This window comes from Halichoerus grypus, chromosome 2, assembly GCF_964656455.1.
Source record: "Halichoerus grypus chromosome 2, mHalGry1.hap1.1, whole genome shotgun sequence".
Taxonomy (NCBI): Eukaryota; Metazoa; Chordata; class Mammalia; order Carnivora; family Phocidae; genus Halichoerus; species Halichoerus grypus.
In genome coordinates, this window is record NC_135713.1 from 4,961,497 (window position 1) to 4,983,436 (window position 21,940).

Below are 21,940 nucleotides of genomic sequence, written 5' to 3' on the forward strand. Positions count from 1 at the left end.
GGGGGCGGGGCTCCGGCCGCGGGGGTGGGGCCTGCCCGCCTCCCGCCGCGCCGTACCGCGTCCAGTCCAACCAGCGGGACCGGTGCGCCCGCGCCTCCGGCGCTGCGGGAGGGGAGGGGTGCGGCTCAGGGGCCCGGCGTCAGCAGCGGGCGCTGGCCTCAGCTAACCGCACCCCCCGCCCCTCACCAGCGCCGCCACCGCCCTATAAGTGGCCCGCCGCGGTCGCAGGGCCATGGGGCTCATCAGCGCTCTCCCACCATGGAGCCGGTCGAGAGGTTCCAGCTGGACGCGCTTGCCTACCTGCAGTGCGTCCTGGGCCTCCTGGGCTCCGTGGCGCTCAGGCGGATGGACTCGGTCTACGGGCGCTACGCGTCGCCGGGCCCCGCCTTTCGGGTGCCAGCGCGGGCCGCCTGGGCGCTGCAGGAGCTGCCCTCGCTGGCCGTGCCGCTGTGGGTGTGCGCCGGCACGGCGGCCGAGCGCCTCCGCCGCGCGCCCAACCGCATCCTCCTGGCCATGTTCCTCGTCCACTACGCACAACGGTAACGGCCGGCCGCCTCGCGCCTCCCCGCGCACCCCTGCCCCCCGCACCCTTCCTGCGACCGCCGCGGCGCCCTCGCCTCGCACCTCTGGCTCCCTCTCCAGGGTCCTCTCCTCACCAGTCCCCGTCCCTTCCTTCCTCCCCCTGCTCCCATGCCTACTCCCTGCAGCCTCTTTTTCCCTGACCTTCCCAGCTGCACCACTCTGCACATCCTCCCTCGCGCCCTGTCTCTGCTGACCCCTCCCTGGTGTCCTCTCCCAGCGCCTGGCTCCCTCAGTCCATGCTGTTCTCGCCCAATACCTGGCACTTTCCCCTTCCTCCCCTGGTGCGGACAGTTTGGCTTAGGAGAGTCTGGGGAAGTGGGGGGAGAGGGTGGGTGGGAGAGGGTTAGAGAGGGCTGGAAAGATAGTCATAGAGAAGTTAAGTGTATAACGTAGCTACTAGGAGAGGGGAGGAAGCTTGAGGATGTGAAGGCTAGCTCACTCAGCAGTGTCATAGGTCCAGCAGCTAGAAAATCATTTTCCTTTTTTAATGACTTCAGTACAGTGGGCATGCAATCACTAACCACCTGAGTCCTTTCCCTGTATCAGAACGTGCAAGCTTTTAAAATTTGACTAAAATGTCTGATAAAAAAAACCGCTATGCAATTTTTCTTCGGCTTAAAATTGTGGATTTATCCTTGTATCCCAGAAATGTGTTTTCCAATGGTGACATCTGCTTTTGAGCTCAGCTGAATACAGAGTTTAGCATTTGGCCATTCAGACTCTACTCAAAATGTGTATGCTATGCACATCTGTGATATGGCCACTGAAAATCCATATGACTGATGGAGGAAAGAAAAGCAAGCAAATCTATAACCCAGGATTAATGAAAAAACGTGATCTTGGTTTGTGACCACTGAAGGGCATCCAAAAAGGAGAGAAAATATCATACACGTGAATAACCAGAATCTCAAAAGTTGTCAGAAAGTGTGGGTTAAATTCACCTTTTTATAGCGATCATTTAAAATCATTGTGTTGTGAGAACTCTCAATGCCTCAAAGTTGATAATCTGAAATGTGGAACTATTAATAGTTTACTTTAATGATTTTTATGTTTATAAATTAACCCAGGGCTTGGCGCCTCTATGGTTTGTGCTTGAGTATCCCAGGCATTTGACAAGACACATGGGACTGCCTTCACTGGAATGAAACTTGAACTGGGCCATGAGAAGCAAATAACCCAGGACAAGTAGTGAAAGGGTTAGCATGAGGGGCAAAAGTCTACTCGAGCATTGGGGATACTGGAAATACAGAATCTGGGGCACCTGGGTGGCTCGCTTAAGTGTCTGACGCTTGGTTTCGACTCAGGTCATGATCTTGGGTTGTGAGATTGAGCCTTGCGTAGGGCTCCCTGCTGAGTGCAGAGTCTGTTTCAGATTCTTTCCCCCTCTCTCTTCCTTCCCCTCTGCTCCTTGTGCTCTTTCTCTCTTTCTAAAATAAAATCTTATAAAATAAAATACAGAATCAGCTATGGTATGCAGGCACTTTAAACAGGCACAAACGTTCAACAAAGGTTTTCCAAGTCCTGTATTCCTGACTCTTTAAGATTATTCCAGTGAGCAAAATTATTGTCAGGCTGCTAGGGTTTTGTTGTTGTTTTTTGTTATGTGTTCAAGCCTTACTGCAATCTGAATGTCAGTAGAGTTGTCATGTCCATGTACATTTCTCCATAAATGTGCTAGAACCTGTGTCTCTCTGTTTCTCTAATGGCCAAAAGTGAGCTCTGGAGTCAGACTGCTAGGTGTCATCCCAGCCACATACTAGGGACATGGGATAAGTTACTAAGCTGCTCTGCAGCACATTTCCCCGTCAGTGGAATGGGCACAGTGATGGCACCAGCCCATGGGTTTAGCATGCATTTAAATAAAGACAAATCCAGGGATTCCTGGGTGGCTCAGTTGGTTAAGTGTCTGCTTTTGGCTCAGGTCATGATCCCAGAGTCCTGGGATCGAGTCCCGCCTCAGCCTCCTTGCTCAGCGGGCAGCCTGCTTCTCCCTCTGCTGTGCTGTTCTCCCTGCTTTGTGCGTGCTCTCTCTCTCTCTGACAAGTAAATAAATAAAATCTTAAAAAAGAAATAAAGACAACTCCATAAAATGCTTGCACAGTGCTGGCAAATCCAAATGCTCAATAGGCGATTAATAAGACCATTCCATATCGTGCAGACGGCACAGCCACGTGTGTACCCTGCGGGGTGTTCACGCGCACTGCTGCCAGTCTCAGGTGCTAGTAAGAACCTTCTGAAGACGGGGCGTTGGAAATGTGGAAAGGGAACAATTTGCAGAGTTGTGAAAGCCTGAGCGGAGCCTTCTAACTTAAAACATTCTGTTTCATTGTATCCCGCCGGGCCAGTCACCTGTGGAGTGCCAGAACTTGACCCTTCATTTGGGGGAGGCCACTGAGACACAGAATTCAGGTTTTACCCAAGGTCATTGGACAAGGGGTGGTTGGGACTTATCCCCTGATTCCAAGAGCAGTGGCTTTAGAACCGTACTCCAGGGGATTTGCTAGGTCAGGTGTAGCTTTTCAGCCTGCTGGGCTATTCTGTTTCAGGTTGTACATGTGACAGCACATATTGCCTGTGTGGTTTGGGGACATTTACGTTTTCCAAATAGAAAAGATAAACATTTTCCATCCTACCCAAGTAGCTAATTTATTAAACAGTCACTGAGCACTTGTAAGGGAACAGAAGCTCAAACAGCATGTAGCACTTGCTGTAAACCATCCAGCCAACCCAGTGAATATTTATGCAGCCCTACCATTTATCGAGGGTCCTGCAGATGACACAGGACTGAGGGAGATGGGGGGCTATATTAGGACAAGCCTGAGTCGGGCTGGTGGCGGGACAGACTCACACCAGGGGACATGCTGGGGAGATGCTGACGTGGTGCCTTGTAGAACCAGGACATGTCTGCAGGGGCTCTTTGCTGAGCTTCCAGGTTACCTGGGAGTGAGGCAGGGCCCTGCCCTAGGGGAGTTCTAGCTGCCTGAAGTAGTGGTGAGGACCAAAGTCAGGTGGGGGGGGGGGGGCTTGCCACAGTCAATGGGAAGGCGGGGTTTGCTTACAGAAGAGGGGGAAGCTGTGTCTTTATGTGTTCATTCTGCACACATTTCTGAAGATTAATTTACATAACTGGTCCTGTACTCATTACTGGGGATATAGGGACAAGACAGTGAGCCTGGGTGGCACGGTCAGTTAAGCATCTAACTTTTGGTTTCAGCTCAGGTCGTGATCCTCAGGGTTGTGGGGCTGAGCCCCGCATCAGGCTCTGTGCTCAGCTCAGAGTCCGCTTGAGTTTCTCTCTCTCCCTCTGCCCCTCCCCACTGCGTTCTGTCTCTCTGAAGTAAATAAATAAAAATCTTTAAAAAATAAAAAAAAGATACTCCCTTTAAGGAGTGCAGGAATGCAAGACAGAAAAATCTATAGGATCTTTTCAGAAGAAGAGTTGGAGAAAGAAGGGAAGGCCGTCCTGGCCAGGAAGAGGGGATAGCTATGGGAAAGAATATCCCAGGGCCCTGGGCGGCTCCCCCTTGGGTGGCGAAGGACATTTGTAGGGACGTTTGCAAGCCATGACAAACAACATAGTCTTCCCACAGCCCTTGATGGTTACAATATTTGCCTGAATCCTGTCTGCACTGAGGTGTCTCATGCTGATCACAGGGCTTCTGAGTTCTGGAGGGCTCGGGGGGTGTCTTCTCACGCCATCCTTGGTTTTGCTGTGCGTGGAGCAGCGTCTGCCCCCCCCCCCCACAGACGAGTGCACACTAGCCGTGGGCAGTGGCTTCCTGTGGTCCCCCACATCAGTGCAGAGCGGCTCTGCATGTGTCACAGGCCCTCCTGATGGGCCCCTAAACTGCAGTCGGACCTCCTGTTCTGCTGCTTCCTCTCCTGCCAAGCAGGTTTTTTTCAGTATTCACTGAGCTCAGGCTGCCTTTGCTCATGAATTTTCTCTTGCCACTCGGTGAGTTAGCAAATGAGTCACTGGGCTTATTCGCTCGCTTGTCCATTTAACAATTGTTATGAAGTCCCACTTGAGCACATGGCGCCAATTACCACCGAGGCCCCAGGGACCACCTTTACCGTGAAGCAGAGGGAGAGTGCTGAATGCAGACTTTCACATGCCCACCAGGCCTCCTCTTCCTAACACCCTCCCCAAGGTTGGTGCTCAGCCAGTTCTCTGAGCTTGCAGGATCTCAATTCTGTTGTTACCCCGATGGTGATCCTCAAAGAATCATACCTGCCTGGATTCATCTTTTCTCCTGGTGGCCCTGTGGGGAGAACCTGGCCCTTGCCTCACTTTTAAATGTGCCATATGGCACGTTTAATATTAAAACACGTCAGGGAACGGAGAAGCTGAAGGATACACTGAACCCTTGGCCCTTGCCTTGTGGATTCAAATAATTTGAAAAAAACAAATAAACTTTTATTCAAAAGTAGAATGACAGGTAGTGAAATATTCATTGCATTCGTAACCTTGCCTTAAAAGCACACAGAGCTTATCTAAGTGTGTGGCTTTATAGGAATCTGTGCTTTTGTTGCAAAAGAGCAGTTCAGAAGGGAAAAAGAAGTAACAGGAACTGATCTGTAGATTTCAAAGATGTCAAATTGTTGAGAAAAAGTAATATAGTTATTAAAATTATAACAACCACTTTCAGTTTTAAACATTTAAAAATGATTAAATCTACTGTTAGAATAGCTGGCAAATCACCAAATTGGATGTTTCATTGTACCTGGGACACAATGTCCGATTGCTTTTGAGAGTCAAATCATTTGTTGAATGAATACATAGTTTCTCATTGCAAAATAACTGCATGTTATTATTCCAGTTTGTTGGGAGAACATGTGGGAAGGGGACATGGCCTTGGAACTGCCACTTATGAGTCTCTACCACCAGGCTCCTCTGAGCCTCCAGGTCCTGATTTGTTACATAGGTTAATAGTAACAGTTGTGAAGTGTTAAAAAAAAAAAAAAAAAAGGCATTTTGTATAGGACTAGGAATTATTAGACACTTTGCATCAGGAACTGTGAGAAACACTTCCACTCTCCCCAAGCTTGTAAACTCACCCACGCAGGAGACAGACAGCATGCTGCCTGGCCATCGAAGGTCCACAGAGATTCAGGTTCTGAAAGCTCCCAGTTCAACCCCTCATCAAACGTGTCCTCTGTCCTGGTTGACTCACAACCACAGAGATGTGCAAGTTTCCATGGGTAATAACAACTTGATGAAAAAGTAAGTACTGTTTCTTTACGTGGAACAGAAGGGGAAAAATGGTATATTGTAACATGATAGAAAACAAAGTGTCAAATTCAATCCCACACTCCATCTGATGAGGTAGAAAACAGAATCTCTTTGTAGCTCTTTGTAGCTCCCTGGGATCTGACAGTTTTATGTCCCTTAGCTCATTATCGGAACAGAGTATAGATTTATATAACACATTACCTAAATAAGGTACTTTTAAGTGCAAGCTCTTCACGGTTTATCTTACAGATGATTTCCACATTAAGGGATTTTCAACTTCCGACTTCATACATTTTCTCAAAGAGGGGTAATACCAGTTTCCCACAGTTCCTATGTGGAAGGGTGCTTGTCAGTGCAGATGAGACACTACTTGAGAAAGGCTTTTGAACTGAGATGGCCTGGGCCCCCGATCACCGGGGCGGGGCAAGTGCTGTGTGGGTCCAGCAGCCATGTCTACCTTCCTCACGGAGCCTGGTGTCACGTCTTGAAGTAAATCCTTCACCATGATAAGCAGCCTGGGGTCCACTGCAATCCTCGGTTGCCCTTGTCCCTCTAGTGTCGAGATGAAGGCTCAGATAAAAGTCATGCCCAGAAGCCCCCCTGCCCCATTTTGGTCCCTAATTGGCCCAATTCAAAGGAAACCCTTTCCAACAACTGTTGCATGGACTTCCAAGGAAAAGAAGTAAAGCCGAAGGGTATAACCTAAAAGGAGAAAAACAATCCCCAAAATAGCAAGAGGGAGCAGAGTGCTCCCCTCTGGGAGGTGCGTTGCATCCGGCCATCTAGCTTGCTGAAGACCCCAGAGCCAGGAGTGCTTGGTTCATGTCAGTGCACTCAGCCTGTGGGAAGGGGAGGCTGGGCGAGGAGATGTTAGCTCCCCCCTCAGGGTCTGAAGGCATAGGTGGCATTGAGCCAGCTCGTTCTCCCGACCCCTGATTTTATGGCCAGGCCAATGGACGTCAGGGGCATTGCTGTCCCTTCAAGGGTAGAGATAAGAGAGGAACAGAAGAGATCTGCATCAACCTTTCTAAAGCCCTGTTTCCAGTCCTTGCTGTGCTTCTGACATTCATATGAGACCAGAGAGAAGTGAATCTTGTCCCAGGTCCTCTAGGCATGTCTTTTCCAAGCTCCCCCAGGGCACACCCTGGAGCCGATCACTGTGACTCTCTGTCCTATTGCGTAACTGAGGACTGAGATGCACAGACCCCATCTCGCAGACCAGGTGGACCCCAAACCAAAGAGGCTGCCTGCAATCTAGGTACTGGGGCCTTGAGCAAGAGCATTCACTAAGAAAGTCACAATGAGGTTTCCAGAGTGTAACTCCTGTTTTAATCTAGGTCAAGGGTCAAAACTTTTTGGAAAGGGCCATATAGTGCTTTTTTTAAGCTTTGTGGACCAAGGGACAAAATTAGGGATGTTGTGAAAGAGATATTTCAAAAGATTTCTATTGAGAAAATTCTCAGTAGAAATATATAACAAGAAGAGTAGAATTCTTTATTTGGTGGGGATAGCATTCACTTAATTGGGCTTCAGAGTTAGCATTCCCCATGATCAACATCCATGGCAAGTGTTCACCCCTTAATGCTGATTGATGGGCAATGAGATTTTCTCTTTTTTAAAAAATTTTTATAAGATTTTATTTATTTGAGAGAGAGAACACAAGCAGGGGGGAGGGAGGGGCAGAGGGAGGAGAAGCAGACTCTCCCGCTGAGCAGGGAGCCCGATGTGGGGCTGATTCCGCATGACCTGAGCTGAAGCCTGAGCCACCCAGGAACCTCGAGATTTTCTCTTTGAAAATGCCTTTTCACATGCATTGGTACTGCCAAATTTTGATTTCAGTCCACAAGTTTCTGATTGTAATTTAACATGTCCATTGCTTGGAATACATTTATGGAATTCTATTCCATTCTTCTGTTGATATTTGTCCTTTAGCATGTCACTACAATGTAGATGAATGTCTTCTGGTTGGCAGGTGGCAGTTCCTCAATTACAGTTAAATAGGTTTTGAAATCTTCAAAAACCACTGGTGGAACTCTACCTGGGGCTTAGAAATCATATCCGTTGCAAATTTATGTGAGAATCCACCTCTTGCGGTACAGACGTTTGCAGTGGGCCTGCATCCGGGATGCCAGCTCACTGTCCCAACTCTGCTAAGGTGTGAACCGTGCTTCCACAATGCAGAGAGAAATGGCTGAGATCCCCTGTTCTTTTTGAGGTGCTTCTCGACACTGGTTTCCAGGCAAACAACTAACCTCACTGATGACATTGTGGCCAGACGCATGTTTCCATGCAACTAGTGCTTTGCCCTAAACCCATATGAAGTCTGCTTCGGGGGAGCTGGCCTGAGCAAGATGAGAACCTTGAAGCCTGCCTTTGATGGCAAGAAAGTCCTTCGCAGGACCTGAGTGAGCATGTCACAAGAGAATGCCTTGAGGACACGTAGCCAGCGTCATGCTATCAGGCTGTTACTACTGCTGCTAAGAATCTGTTCTATTTTCGCCCTGGAGTGGACGGTCGGAATAGAAACAAATAATCAGGTTTTATGTTTTCCCCGTTTTAAGATATAACTTACATAGGATGAAATTCACTCATTTTACGTCTGTGGTTTGGTCAGTTTTGATGATCGCATACAGCACGTAATCATCAGCACAATAAGATGCAGAGCAGTTGCATCCCCTGAATTGTCCCTGGGCCTCTGTGCAGCTAACTAGTCCCTTCCCCCGACTCTAGTTGCGCCTTTTCTAGAACTTCACAAGTCACTTCAATTTCTTTCATTCATAGAGGACTATTCGAGTTGTCGATTTCTTCTGGGGTCAGTTTTGGTCAGCTGTGTCATTGAAGGATTTTGTTTGTGTTGTCCAGATGGTCACATTTATTGGCGTGAAGTTGTAGATGGTTGTTCCTTACTATCCCCTTAAGGTCCCTAGGCTATGTAGTGATAGCCCTCTCTCAGCATATTACATACTGATTTTACAGAGGAAGTTCAGAGTACAATATTGTGTCCTTTTTCCTTCATAAGGTCCGCTTTCTTGTCCGTCTATTTTCTCTCCCTAAACTTTCACTAGTGTGGTGGAATAGAAAAATGTGACCCTTGAGCTACCTGGGTGCATACCGAAGCTTAACCCCTCGCTAGCTCTGTGACCGTGAGTTGACAGCATACCCACTCTGAGTCCATCCCGTGCTCTGTCCTGCGTGTGTCACGGCGTTTCCTGTGTGGGCGTCTCCAGGTGCCACGAGTGGGGTGGAGAAGGCTCGGCCAGTACGGGCACCGTGCTGATGGATGGCGTGATGGTGTCCTCCACGTCGTGTTGCTCAGACGAGAGCGACGGAGGATAATGCAAATGTTGAGAGCCTCTTGAAGCTTTTAGTTTGCTCTCCATATGTCTGTCTCACATTCAATATGATTAGAATCCTGAGTTTGTGCACTATGGTGAACATTACTGAACATTACTGAAACATGGTTAATTCTTTAGAAATTCTGCTTTGAACAGCATATATCAGTCTGAGCATTACTGAGAATGACTTCTACACAAGGAAGCAAGATTAAAAACCCAAGACTTGAAATAGAATTGCAGAAATGAGATTCCTTATCATTGGTCTGTTTTATTTAAATGTGTTTCTGTTTCATGTTTCCTAAGGTCCTTGATTTTCCCATTTCTGATCCGAGGAGGAAAGCCCATGCCCTTGTATACATTTGTATTGGCCTTCATGTTCTGTATCTATAATGGCTACTTGCAAAGCAGATACTTGAGCCAGTATGCTGTGTATGCCGACGACTGGGTCACGGATCCCCGATTTCTAGTAGGTAAGTGTCCCCCCAGGGATGCACTCCGTTGTTCTCATCAGAACTTGGGTTTTCATGATCCCGCAGTTCCTGGTTAGAAAACCCACGCTCCTCGAGAGAGAGAGGGGTCTGTGATGGTCCATGACCTAGTGGCGGGGAGGCTGAGTGCGGAGGGAGAGGCAGGTGGCCCCAGCAGCAGCAGATGATGCAGGTGCCCAGCACCATGGCCAACTTGGCACAGAAAGCATAAATACCTGTTCCTAACGCAGACCTAAAAATAGCAACAGGCTCCAGCAGAGTGAGCAGCAGATGAAGACTGAGGAGCTCCGTCACTAACTGGCCGTGTAATCTAAGATGGTCATTAAGCCTCCCACAGTTCCTTCCAGAATATGAGAAAAAGTCCGACTGAGTCACCTTCCAACAAGGCAGTCAGGGTTTCCTGATTATGCTAACTTGAATAAGCTTTTAGGTGTGTGAAGTTTCTGATTTTTTAAAATCTTTATCATTTTTGAGTTCTAATTAAAGCCTTGTAAGCTCTGAGTAAAAATGAAAATAAAACATCAGCAGTCAAAAATACATGCCAGAGTTAAAAAATGCATCCCCTTGAGGCTCTTGTTGATGAGGAAGTTTTCTTGTAAGTTTCAGAGAGTCCCGCAGCTCTTGGCTTTAGCGCCCTGACGTGGCCTCCCGTTTGGCCTGGCATCTCTCTGTGGGTGGGCGTGTGACCATGAGAGCCTAACGCTGGAGGAGTGCTCTGTTGTTGACGAGGCATGTTCACGTTTCTCGGTCATCTGTTTCCATGTATTAAAATTCTCTTCCCAGGGCCATGTGCTCACGTGTCATAGCAGGGCGCCGTGGCAGCGGGGTACGTGCGCCCACAGCCACCAGGTGGGGGATGGGTGAGAGGGTCCCAAGGGCCTCGGCAGCTCCCCCAAGCCCACGCCTCCACCAGACGCCAGACCCAAGTGATTTTGTTGGGGCAGGGCCTACAAATACCTTCTTGACTTACCCGCTTTTTGACTACCTGATTTTCTTCCACCCCAGCCAGCAGGAGGAGAAAGCAGGCTGCGGGGGCCCTGCGGAGAAGGCCTCGTTCTCTGCCAGGAGCCCCGCATGAGCTTTCTGCCCCCCCAAGTTCCTGAGAGGACAGAAATTAGGGACCTTTCACAGGAGCAAGGGAGACCGATGGCTAAACACCTGGCCCAAGGTCTGCACTGAGGAAATAGCAGAACCGCAGTGCTGGTGCCCCGAGAGCAGGTGGCCAGGGGCAAGGGGAAGGGGATTGTTAACTCAAGGATGTAGGCTTTGCATGTTCATTTGAGTTCCCGCCACAAATCATTTCTATGATGAATTGTTTGGATACGTTTGATGAACAACAACAAAGAGTCCTTTGTGAATTTAATGTGAAAGTGAATTTAAATGGGATTAGAAGTAGGTCTGCTGATAAACCACTTCACCTGCACATGTCTTTGAAGCTGTTCTAACATTAAAGACACTACTAAATTGTATACTGACCTCTCAGCTTCTCTACAAGTGAGCAGGAGGAATCAAAAATGAAAAAAAAAAATGCCAACAGGGAAACAAACTAGGTTACTTTTCTGTTATGCTTATTACATAAAGTTTATAGTTTTTGTACGGAAATAAACATGAAATAACATGAATAATTAATTGCATTTATGCTACTTACCATGAAGAGCTAAGCAAGTAGTAATAATAATATCCTAACAAAAAGTTTTCCAGAGCAGTAAGAGTGGTTAATCTAAAAGATTTTAACTTTAAGATCCCCCAAAACAGGATTAAATGATTAGCTGAGATGAGCACAAATACCAGTTTTCTTACCAATCGGGACAATAAAGGGAGCTTGTCTCCTAGAAGAGAAATAAGGAAAAAATGGTATTTTGAGAATATGATTCTTTCTGGAACCTCACATTGGGGGCCAAATCACCTAGAGGCGACATACCACAATGCACAAAAAGGTCTCAAATCAACTATACATTTATGGATCTAATAAGTGACTTATAAAATATTACAAGCTTTGGCGGGAACCATTTAGAAAGAAAACTGCCTACAGTGGTGAAATCAGAAGGAAGAAGCCTTGAAACCCTTGCTGCGGGCCAGAATGCATCATCTCCTATCCCTGTCGTAGCTGGAAGAGGAGTCCATGCCGCTGGGGGACTGAGGAGACAGGGATGATAGTGTTACTCCACTTGGACGTTTCCTTGATCCTGAATCGAGTGCCACCAATCAGCACTGTCGGACCCTCCCAGTTTTCTAATACCACAGGATGATCAAATTAACTCTTTTTATCAAATCAAGGTATTCCTTTTATAAAACACTGGGTATTTTCCGTCTTCTTGTTGGAATTAATTTACGTGATACTAATAAGTCTCCCTTTAAGTGATGAAAAACCTCCGAAGACTTTTAGGAACGGGGGAGAGAACATCTGGGATGCCACAGGACGTGTAGGGGGAGGCGAGTAGCCAGCGGCTGGGGATTCTGTCCGGAGCTGAGGCAAAGGAGCAGACCCAGGAGCGCGACTGGCCACGAGCAGGAAGGGACTCGCGGGCGAAGCCGTGGATGGGCGGGAACCTGTGCGAACGAGGCTCTAACGAAAGAAGAGCGGAGCACCAGGGCTGACTACGAGGACCAACGGCTGCAGAGGCCCCTGCGCGGCTAGCCAGGCTTGTGTGTGCCCTGGGGAGGGCCCGGCCACCCACACACAGTTTTCCTGAGGGGTCGACCCGCAGATGCTGGTGCCGCCCACTTTCGCAGACCTGAGTGCAGCACTTATCTTTCTAAGTGAAGCGTATTTATTATAATGATTTTCACCATCAACTGTGGCTAATATGGCTTGCTTATAATGATAATAGGACGGATTACAGTCAGACCGTTCATTCAGGCTCGGGCTTGGGAGTTTCCTAGTTTATTGACCGTAATACTCTTCTGTATTTTCTTTTCTGCAGGTTTCTGCTTGTGGTTAATAGGCATGCTGATAAACATCCATTCAGACCATATCCTGAGGAATCTCCGGAAACCAGGGGAGACTGGATATAAGATACCAAGGGGTACGTACTGAAAACGGGAGACTTGATCCCAGATTGCTCTGCAGGATGCCTTGCTGTTTCAGTTTTGTCGGATCCAATAACTAACGATGACCGATCGCAATCACTATGATTATTGTTTTCTTAGAATGATAGAAGAGCCCATTCTGGTTCACTGAGTGGCTATTAAGCAAAAAGGAAACCAGTTGTATCTCTTTGGAAAGAGAATATGAGGAAGAATTTATGGTTTACCAGGGGTGCCCAATACCTCATTTCTGGTAATAGCAGGAATAGACAACTGTCCCTTGTCTGAAAATAGTTAAAAATGTTGGGTAAATGTTTTTTGTTTTTGTTTTTTAATCTTTTAAAATGCATCCATGTGGTGTCAAGAGAGGAAGTCATGATCATCAGAGGGCAAAAGCTGGGTAAATGCTTGAGTCTAGGACCCAACTCGTGGGAGTCCGTAACCAGTAGCTGTTCTCATGCAGCTTTGTGGCCCAAATGTGCGCCAACTGTGGACAATCCGAAAACCTCAAGCCACGAGTTAGGATCCGTGTGCTCCGAGGGAGGGGGTGCCTTCACGCATCCGGCCTGCACAAACCCAGATCCCCAAAGAGACCTGTCTTCAACTCAGGCCTCAGAGAGCCCGGCAGACCACAAATGACGGGAAAAACCCTACAAATCTCAGGTCGTTTGAAGTATGGCCCTGAGGTGGTCCTTGGAGCTTGCCACTCTGCTCTCCGGCCTCTGAGCCTTTGCTGCCCAGAGTGTCCAGAGCGTCCCAGCCCCAACCACTGTGGCCCCAAACCTCACCTGCCAGCAAGGCCCCTTCCCAGCCACCGGCCACGACCAGACCTCCCTGCGCCCCCAGCCTGACTTCTGGGCCCCTCTCCTGCTCTGCAGCACTCCCCACCATGTGCTGGGCTCCGTGCTTTCCTCATGGGCTACACTGGGGATTAGTGTTCTGGAAGGGGGGGTGGTCTTGTCCACGGTGCACTCCCAGTGCCTAGAGCAGGGCCTGGCCTGGCCTGTGGACTTGAGGGATCTGTGAAAATGGATGACTGAATGAATGAATCTGCCCTTGAAAATTATTATTTTCTTCTGTTTTGGGTCCAGGCCTCTGTGTAGGTCCGTCTGATCAAACTAGTTCCGCAATTGTTATTCTGTGGTCTCCGTCCTTACTTAGGTTTTATCCATGTGATTCATTGACTAGTCAAGTGACATTTTAAAGTACGTGAAACCTGTCGCATTTTACATTCAGATGAACGGTGTAGGTATTGATCTAGGTACGTAGTTACTACCAGAAATCATGATGTGAGGTGGTAGAACTAGTAATGTTGGGTGTGTTTCATGGATTACCATTCTGGAGCAGTCGTGCCCCCCCGGGTTGAATTCATGCTGTCTGGTCGGTCAGGGTCTTCCTGGGCACCGTTTTGTAGGAAGCGCCCCCCTTGCCTGTGTTTCCTTACAGGAGGCTTCTTCGAGTACGTGACGGCAGCCAACTACTTCGGGGAGGTGGTTGAGTGGTGTGGTTACAGCCTGGCCAGCTGGTCCCTCCAAGGCGGGGCCTTCGCGCTCTTCACCTTCTGCATTTTATGCACCCGGGCCCAGCAGCATCACCAGTAAGTTCGCAAACACTTTCAGCATGTTGAATTTGTGCTCTGGCCTTATTATAACAATTGGCAGGGTCGATGCTCGAAATGTTCACATTCGTTTGAACTGCCGAATCCCAGGGTGTACCTGGCGTTAGCTAGCCAAGTGCAAAACCACGCAGACGTCCAGAGAACCTGCTCTAGGGAATCAGGTACACGTCAGCATCATCACTGGCTGCACCCGACTCTGAGCCCCTTTGAATGTTTGCTGCTGGAGCTGGTGGTCAAGTGAAAGGTCAGGCAGGGGACTTGGGGTCTGGCCAGGAGCATGCAGTCTGCAGTATGGAAGGCCGAGCACCCGCAACCGGGCCCGGAGGAAGCCCCCTCGGCCCTCACACAGCTCCTGCATGTGAGCGCCCTGCACCCCAGCGACCCGTGGTCGCTGTCGGGCTCCCGGGCTCTGCGCACCCTCGAAATCACATTGTTTTCCAAGGTGCGGGGCCACAGCCTTTATCAGATCCCCCCAAATGGCCTGTGATCTCCGGGACCCATATAAACTCATAAAAACCGATCCAAGGCTTCAAAGCTGAAGTGAACCTAGGGAGTGCCCTCCCAGTCTGACCCATGAAGGGACTGAGGCTCAGGGGACAAAGTCCAGGCTTCTCAGAAGGGAGAGGTCTCGGCCGTCCCCCGAGGCCACAGCGATGATGGAAATAGGGCGCAGGCGGCTCATGCTGGCTTGTGCCCCCCGAGCTAGAAAGGGCACTGCCCCCCTTTCCTGGCTTCATTCCCCTCAAATACATTTCACGAAGATCTCTGGTTCTGCTGATGCCCCAGGAGGCATGTGCAGACACAGTGTCCTCGGACTCCAGGCCGTCTGCCATCTCGGGAATGGGGCAGAGAGAAGCCCCCAGAAGAACAGACTGATGTCATGGCATAGTGGAACGCATACAGACTTTTCAGAGTCAGAATTCCTAGGTTTCTTTCCAGGCTCACCATGTATTTAAAGATGTAGAGGATTATTACCAGAGCTACTGAAGAGAACGGGCAGAGTGGAAGGTCTCTTCAGCTAATATTTGTAGACATTATTCCAAAAGCCTGAGGTTATTGAGATCAGAGGAGAAGCACCCCCCAGCCCTCCATGTTTTGAGGTGCCCCACTATGCTCCAGACAGTGGGGGATCTGAGAGCCAGGACCTGTCTCTATGCCAGAGCTGCGGGGGAGGACAGAGGTAGGAAAAGCTCACACCAGGGAGGGCTCGGGAAAGTGGTTACAGCGTCAAAGGTGACAGAAAACGAAACGATTTGCTATGATGGGCTGAATTGTGTCTTCCCCCCACGCCCCCCAAAATACGTTGCAGTCCTAACTAACCCCGCGAATGTGACCTTATTTGGCAATAGGGGTCATCACAGATGTAGTCAGTTAGGGTGAGGTCATGCTGGAGTAAGCGGGTCCCTGGTGCCTCTATTAGGAGGGAAATTGCAGACGTGCACACAGGGACGAGAAGGCCACGCGAAGACACACACGAAGACGGCCGTGTGAAGCGTGGATGCAGAGCACACGGAGACGCTGTCACACACTCCTGAGGCTGCCAGAAGCTGAGAGAGGCAGAGAAGGATCCTCCCTGAGAGCCTGGGAGGCAGCATGCTCAGACCTCTGGCTCCAGAACTGGGAGAGAATAAATTCCTGCTGTTCGAAGCCCCCGAGCGTGTGGTCCTTTGTTGCAGAAGCCCCAGGAAACCAAGACACCCGCCTTTGAGCCATCCAAACTCCACTGGGCCATAAGGAAAGAGAAAGGCAAGGTGTGTGAGTTCTGGAGCCCTCCGTTTCCTCCTACCAGATGACACCACATGGCCTGTCCCCAGAGCTCATGCTGTTGCAGAATGCATCTTCCCAGGTGTGAACAAAGCATTTCGGAGAAAAATAACAGTGACAGCAATACCAGTGAATCTTGGTCCAGCCCGACCGTCCTGTGTTCCTGGGGACCCCTCCTTCCCTCCTTCCCTCTGTCTTCCCCTCCTTTTCCCATTCCTCCCCTCCTCCTTTCTTCCCTCCCCACCCAGTCTTCTTCCTCCCCTCCATCCTCCCCTCTCTCCTCCTCCCCAGGCCCCCCCCGCCCCCCGAGACCACCTTCTCATCCCTGGCATCGCCTCTGGAGGAACATGCTATTCTGGTACATTAGTTACACTAGAGAATAGAAAGCGAATGTTGGCTGGTTTCTAATTATAGAAAAAATGAGATGATACTGATATTTTAAGAAATTGGATCAGAGGAAGATTGAACAAGACCATGCCAAGTCAGTGGTAATGACGTTTTCTCAAATGAAAATGGGAAAATCTCCCTCAACATTTGAGTAGGAAATATTCAAATTTCTAATAGGAAATATTCAAATTCTATAATTTGAATAGGAAATAGAAATAAATAATTTCATTTTCCAAATGAAAGTCTCTGTTAATAAAAACCCAAAGGTATTCTTTGCAGAAAGTTCATGAGTTGAAAGGATTCTTTTTCATCCATTTGCTATTTATGCTGATGTCAGTGCAAAACCAATTTTAACTGCTGAAAATTAATGAATTCAGTTTAGTGGAAGTATGCTCAGAAATGTTGGATTTACAAGCGGAAGACAAAATAAAAGCTATCCTTTTTTTTTTTTAAATAATCCAGCGAACCCAGCTAATTACTCTAAAAGAAAACAATCCATGGGGCTATTCCTAGCTCTGTATTTTATTTATTATAATGTTCTCAAAGCAATATTTTATTACACTGAGTTTATTTCTATAATTGGATGTGAAATATTTAAATTCATAGAGAATTATACTGGTAATTAAGCTCTAGGTCAGAAACATTGGGTCAGCTGTGCCCAGTTGCTAACAGATACTGTGGTTTGAGGGCAAAATGGGAGTTGGGAAAGAGGAATGGGAAGGAGGAATGTTTTCGGACTGTTCTCTTCCCTGCCAGCCTCGAGCAGCGCACTCACATAAGGGAGCCGCCCTGGCCTGGACACGCTCCTGCAGCACCAGGCCAAGCGGTAGTTGGAGCGCAGGTGCATGCTTGTCCACACCAAAATCCCGCAGGTGGAGGCCAGCCATCGAGGGCAGCTTGGAGAAGGGGCTCTGTTGAAATAAAAGAGTATGTGTAATGTCACTTAGAAAAATGAAGTCCGTGTGTCTTCAAGACACAATGACAGATGGCGTCATGACCTAAACAGATAAGGACCCACCAGAAGTTTGTGAAGGACTTCCTTGTTCTCACCGCAGAGCGCAGGGTCTGCGAGTGCTCGGAAGGAGCAGGACTTCCAGGAGACGAACACGGGGGCACTGAAGCTGCTTGTGAGCCAGAAAGTCCACTGATGCTTTAAAGAAGAATTCGAAGACCTCTCTCCGATTTAGCATAAGCCAAATGTGATGACATGGGCATCCCTCGGTGAGGGCTTATCTTCGTTTCAACCTTAGTTCGGGCTCCACAATAATAAAATCAAGACAAAAAATCTGTATCCAGCTCTGGGCAGTATCACATAAATGACAGCTTTGATTCCAGGGATAGAACCACACGTGAGAAAAATATGCTGCTTGCCCTTTTAAAAATATGTGTGTGTGTGTATATAAAATACACACACATATTTATAAATTTTAAGATATGATTTCTTGAGGTGGATCCATAAATCTCATGATGTACATGAATGAGAAAAGTTTAATCATTTTAACCAAGTAAATTTTATTCTTATAGAATGGTTTCTGTGAAAGGAATTTAACGTATTTGACAAACCCCTGTATTGGTGAGAACATTCCGATCTAATACAGGCTCTCTCTGACACGAGGAACCAGCCGTGCAGCCCAGTGCTGCTTCTGACGATCCCAGAGGCGTGCGGGGAGCATCGCCGTCCCGGTTTTGCTGGTTTGAAGCTGTCAATTGCCTTCCGTGCACAGCGCCTGGTGCTCCGAGAAACCTGCTCGCGGTCCAGGTCCTCGGTCCCTGCCCGCTGAGTGTGTTCCGGTGACTGTAACAGAAACACCATAGACTGGGGGCTTAGGAGCAGTGGACTTTTATTCGTCACAGATCAAGGGGCCAGAAGTCTGAGGTCAGGGGCCAGTGCGGTGGAGCTCCGGTGAAGGCCCCTGGTGGGCACAGACAGTCCGGTCCCCTCCCGCACTGCCCTCAGCGATGAAGGGCCTGGATCTCGCTCTCGGGGACTCTCTTATCAGGACAAGATCCCATTCCTGAAGGCTCCACCCCCCCATGACCTAAGCACCTCCCAGAGGCCCCGCCTCCTCACACCCCGACCTCAGGCATTAGGTTTTTAGCATAGGCATCTGGGGGGGTTACCCAGGTGGAAAGTAGCACCAGCCTTCAAGAACTTTCTGTGAGCAGAGAGGAGCTGTGTATGGCATGCTTGCTGATCTCCTCCACGCTGATGGCGCGGCAGCCACCTCGGAGATGAGCACCCCGGTCTCTGGGCGCATCGCAGTGTGGAAGAGAGAGGCGTCGCGTCAGAAGAGACTCTGGATCCAGAGGCCCGCGGACCAGCTTCCAAGCACGTGGCTTCCCCGGGGTTGCAGGAAGCATGGTGGCTTCCCGGGGGAGGCAGGACAGCGCGTGGCTTCCCCGAGGGCACAGGACAGCGCGTGCCTTCCCGGGGGCGCAGGACAGCGTGTGGCTTCCCGGGGGCGCAGGACAGCGCGTGGCTTCCCGGGGGCGCAGGACAGCGCGTTCAAGCGCCCGTGGCCGTCTGATGGGCTGCAGTTCCCATCCATCCGCCGACCACGGTGTGAAACGTGGCGGAAACCAGCAGATTTCGCCGACTCCCTGTCAGGTTGCTGCTGTCATGCATTTCTGCCATACGAGCTCATAGTCGCTTCCCATCATGATGTTTCGTCTGTTTATCTGTTGTGCTGAAAGAAACTCCTTGTTTTCTGGCTATTTCTCCATCTTGCAGGTTATTTTAAGTGTTCACCCCATCCCCTTAGCTGCCGCCCTCCCCAACTAGCCACCACCCCAAAACGAGCGGGGCTGCCTTATTGATGTCATGTATAGCAACCCCGAAAATGCGTGTTTGTTCCGTGTGCCGGCCCCCCTGCACCTTCCCAGATTTGTCTGAGAGCCCCCTGGCACGCAGCTGGGTGCCCGCTCCACAGACCCCGGGGCTGGACCTGTAGCTCTCTCCTGGGGACTGAGGACAACCGTCGGGAGTCACCAGAGACAACGTTGGAGACACTCCTCCTGAGTGACTTACATGGGCTACTTCTTATGAATCATGCTTTAGAATCAAATATATTTAATTATTCCTCATAGAGACAAAATCAAGCTACATCTCTGAAATGCCACAGTTTTTAGTGTTACTCCTAAAAATCTCCATATTCCTGCACAATGAAAAGTGTCCCTTTTGCCAGCATCCATTAAATGTATAAGCGACAAAATTATATCCTTTTCTTACTGTTCCTTTTTTGTCTTATTTTAGGTGGTACCTTGAAAAATTTGAAGATTATCCAAAATTCAGAAAAATTATAATCCCATTTTGGTTTTAAGTCCATTGTCAATGGAATAATCTTGGACTTGAAGCATTTCATGATTATATAAATGAATTTTGTCTCTGCCATTTTCCTGCTACTTCATCTTTTTCAAGATTTGCTGTAGGAATTTTTTCCTATGAATTTGTAGGCTACCTAATAACAAACTAATCAGACTGAAATGCAGGTTGACGCATTGGGCTGCATACCGGGTCAAGAATCTGGAACTCTGGGTCCTTCCAGCTGACCGTTTCTCTGCTTTCGGCGTCTCCTGCTCTGACCGTGTACAGCTAAGTGTGCTCAAGACCAGAATGACAAGCCATCTCTGGTGGCCTCTGTGGGCTGAACCGTCCCTGCCCCTCATACAACGCATTCCAGCCACCAGTCCAAGGCCAGGGCCATGTTGCTCCCTCCCCTGATAAAGGCAGGACCGCCCCTCTGGTTCCTCTGGTCCTGCTGGGTCAGAGGGCAGGGGTACCCACGGTGTGGTCACAGCCCCAGGGAAATGCCTGGGCTCTCCTGTGGGTGCTGTGGGGCAGAGAACTTGAGGCACAGGAAGGAGACAGTCCAGCTGAGGCCCGGACAAAAGGCATCTGGCACTTTCTACAGCCTGGCTCCCCAGGTGACTCCAACTGCAGGGCAGGGTGCTGGGTGTGCTCCTAACGGGTAAACCGCTCTGTCTCCCACTGAAAGGACTTAGAGCCCCCAAGGCAGCGGGGAGCCTCCTCATGCTGATTGCCAGAGGCATTGGTAGTCTCTGGTTCAAGATGATTTTTTCTTCCTTCTAGATAGAACTAGGGTGTTGGAAGGTACTTTTTTTTAAGTACCTTCAGTATTGCAAAACAATATCTTGAAACACAATTTCTTACTCTAGATGCTCTTGAGAGGTCCACGGAGATAAATGGCAGTAGTAAAATTTACTGCCTATTGCCAGATATTTAAAAGCAATCTCCAACTAGAAGGCTGTTCAATCTCTGGGCCACTCCGTGAAGCTCTGATGGACACACGGTCCCCTCCTGGCCTGGGACGGCACTCCCTGGATGGCCACCACCTCCACAGAGTGAGAAACCACGGGAGCGGGGGAAGGAAGGAGCAGACTCTGTTCACTCCGGCCCGCTGACACTGCTCTGTAGGTGGTGCGGGGCGTCCAGAGCACCCAGCCGGCCCCCTGCACCCTCTCCTGGCTGGCCTTCCCAACCAGGGTCGGTGTCCCTCACAAGGTTTTATGTAGAAACCGTGTTCTCAGGGTTAGTGATTTTTAGAGTCTCTTGTGGTTTCAGAACTCACCAAAAACTTGTCCGGTGCAGCTATGCTTCATTTTAACTGGAAACAGCACATTTTTTAACAGAAATCTCGTTATTGAATGAACATTGTTCCTTTTCCTGGCCATTTTCCAATTACGTGAAAACAGGAAGCGATAAGTATTCTGGATCGCCTCAGGAACACTCAAAATGCCAAGCACGTCAGGAGAGATTGAGGCCACCGTGTTCTGCAAGGTGCACCAGGCAGGAGCAGCATGCTGGTCTGAGAGCTGGGAAGCTTCCGTGCATGTTCCTTCTTCATGTGAGCGGCCCGGGCCACCAGACCTTTGCGTTCACCCAGGCTTTGATGCGCCCTTACTGGATTCGCTGGCCCGCACCGGGTGCACGATTAATAGGAAAAATCCCTGTTCTATCTTGGCTCCCTGCCCTCCCATTTCCTAAAAACTGTAACTTAGTAAACAGTCATCAATTGCTGTGTTAATTACAATAAGGAGATTAATAAAATTACATAAAGTCCAGGCATTTTGTCTTCAGTGTGACTCCATTCTATCCACGTGTCTTCACTCTGCAAGTTCAGACAGCATCTGGACCCCTGAAACCTGCTTCCCACCAATGTTAACAATTTCACAGTGTCACACACTCTCGGGTCTCGGCCGAGCCGTGCAACAGACACTCACCGTGTGAATCTCATTCCTGGGTATTTGATGCTTTGTTCACTGTGGCTGAGAATGCGTCCCCAATACATTCTATCACTGGGATAAATCAAAGCTATTGATGTTTGCCATACTGCTGGGAGGATTTTATGAATTCCTACGATTTTCTCTGTTTATTCTCCAGTCCCATCGCTTCGCAGTCATGTCACTTGCAAACATGTCACATTCTTGTGTGGCGGTATTTGAAGCTGTCACTTTTGTTGTTTGCTTCTTAGAGTAGCAAGAAATG

At 49.0% G+C, this 21,940-nt stretch overlaps 1 protein-coding gene across 1 annotated transcript; it reads left to right on the forward strand.

Annotated features, from left to right (window-relative positions):
* Positions 1–36: 36 nt before the first annotated feature.
* SRD5A1 (steroid 5 alpha-reductase 1) lies at positions 37–21,520 on the forward strand. Its single transcript, XM_036104241.2, has 5 exons — positions 37–539; positions 9,454–9,620; positions 12,563–12,664; positions 14,112–14,262; positions 19,688–21,520. Exons 1-5 carry the CDS (start codon positions 259–261, stop codon positions 19,752–19,754), a joined length of 768 nt encoding a protein of 255 aa, XP_035960134.1. The 5' UTR covers positions 37–258; the 3' UTR covers positions 19,755–21,520.
* Positions 21,521–21,940: the final 420 nt, after the last annotated feature.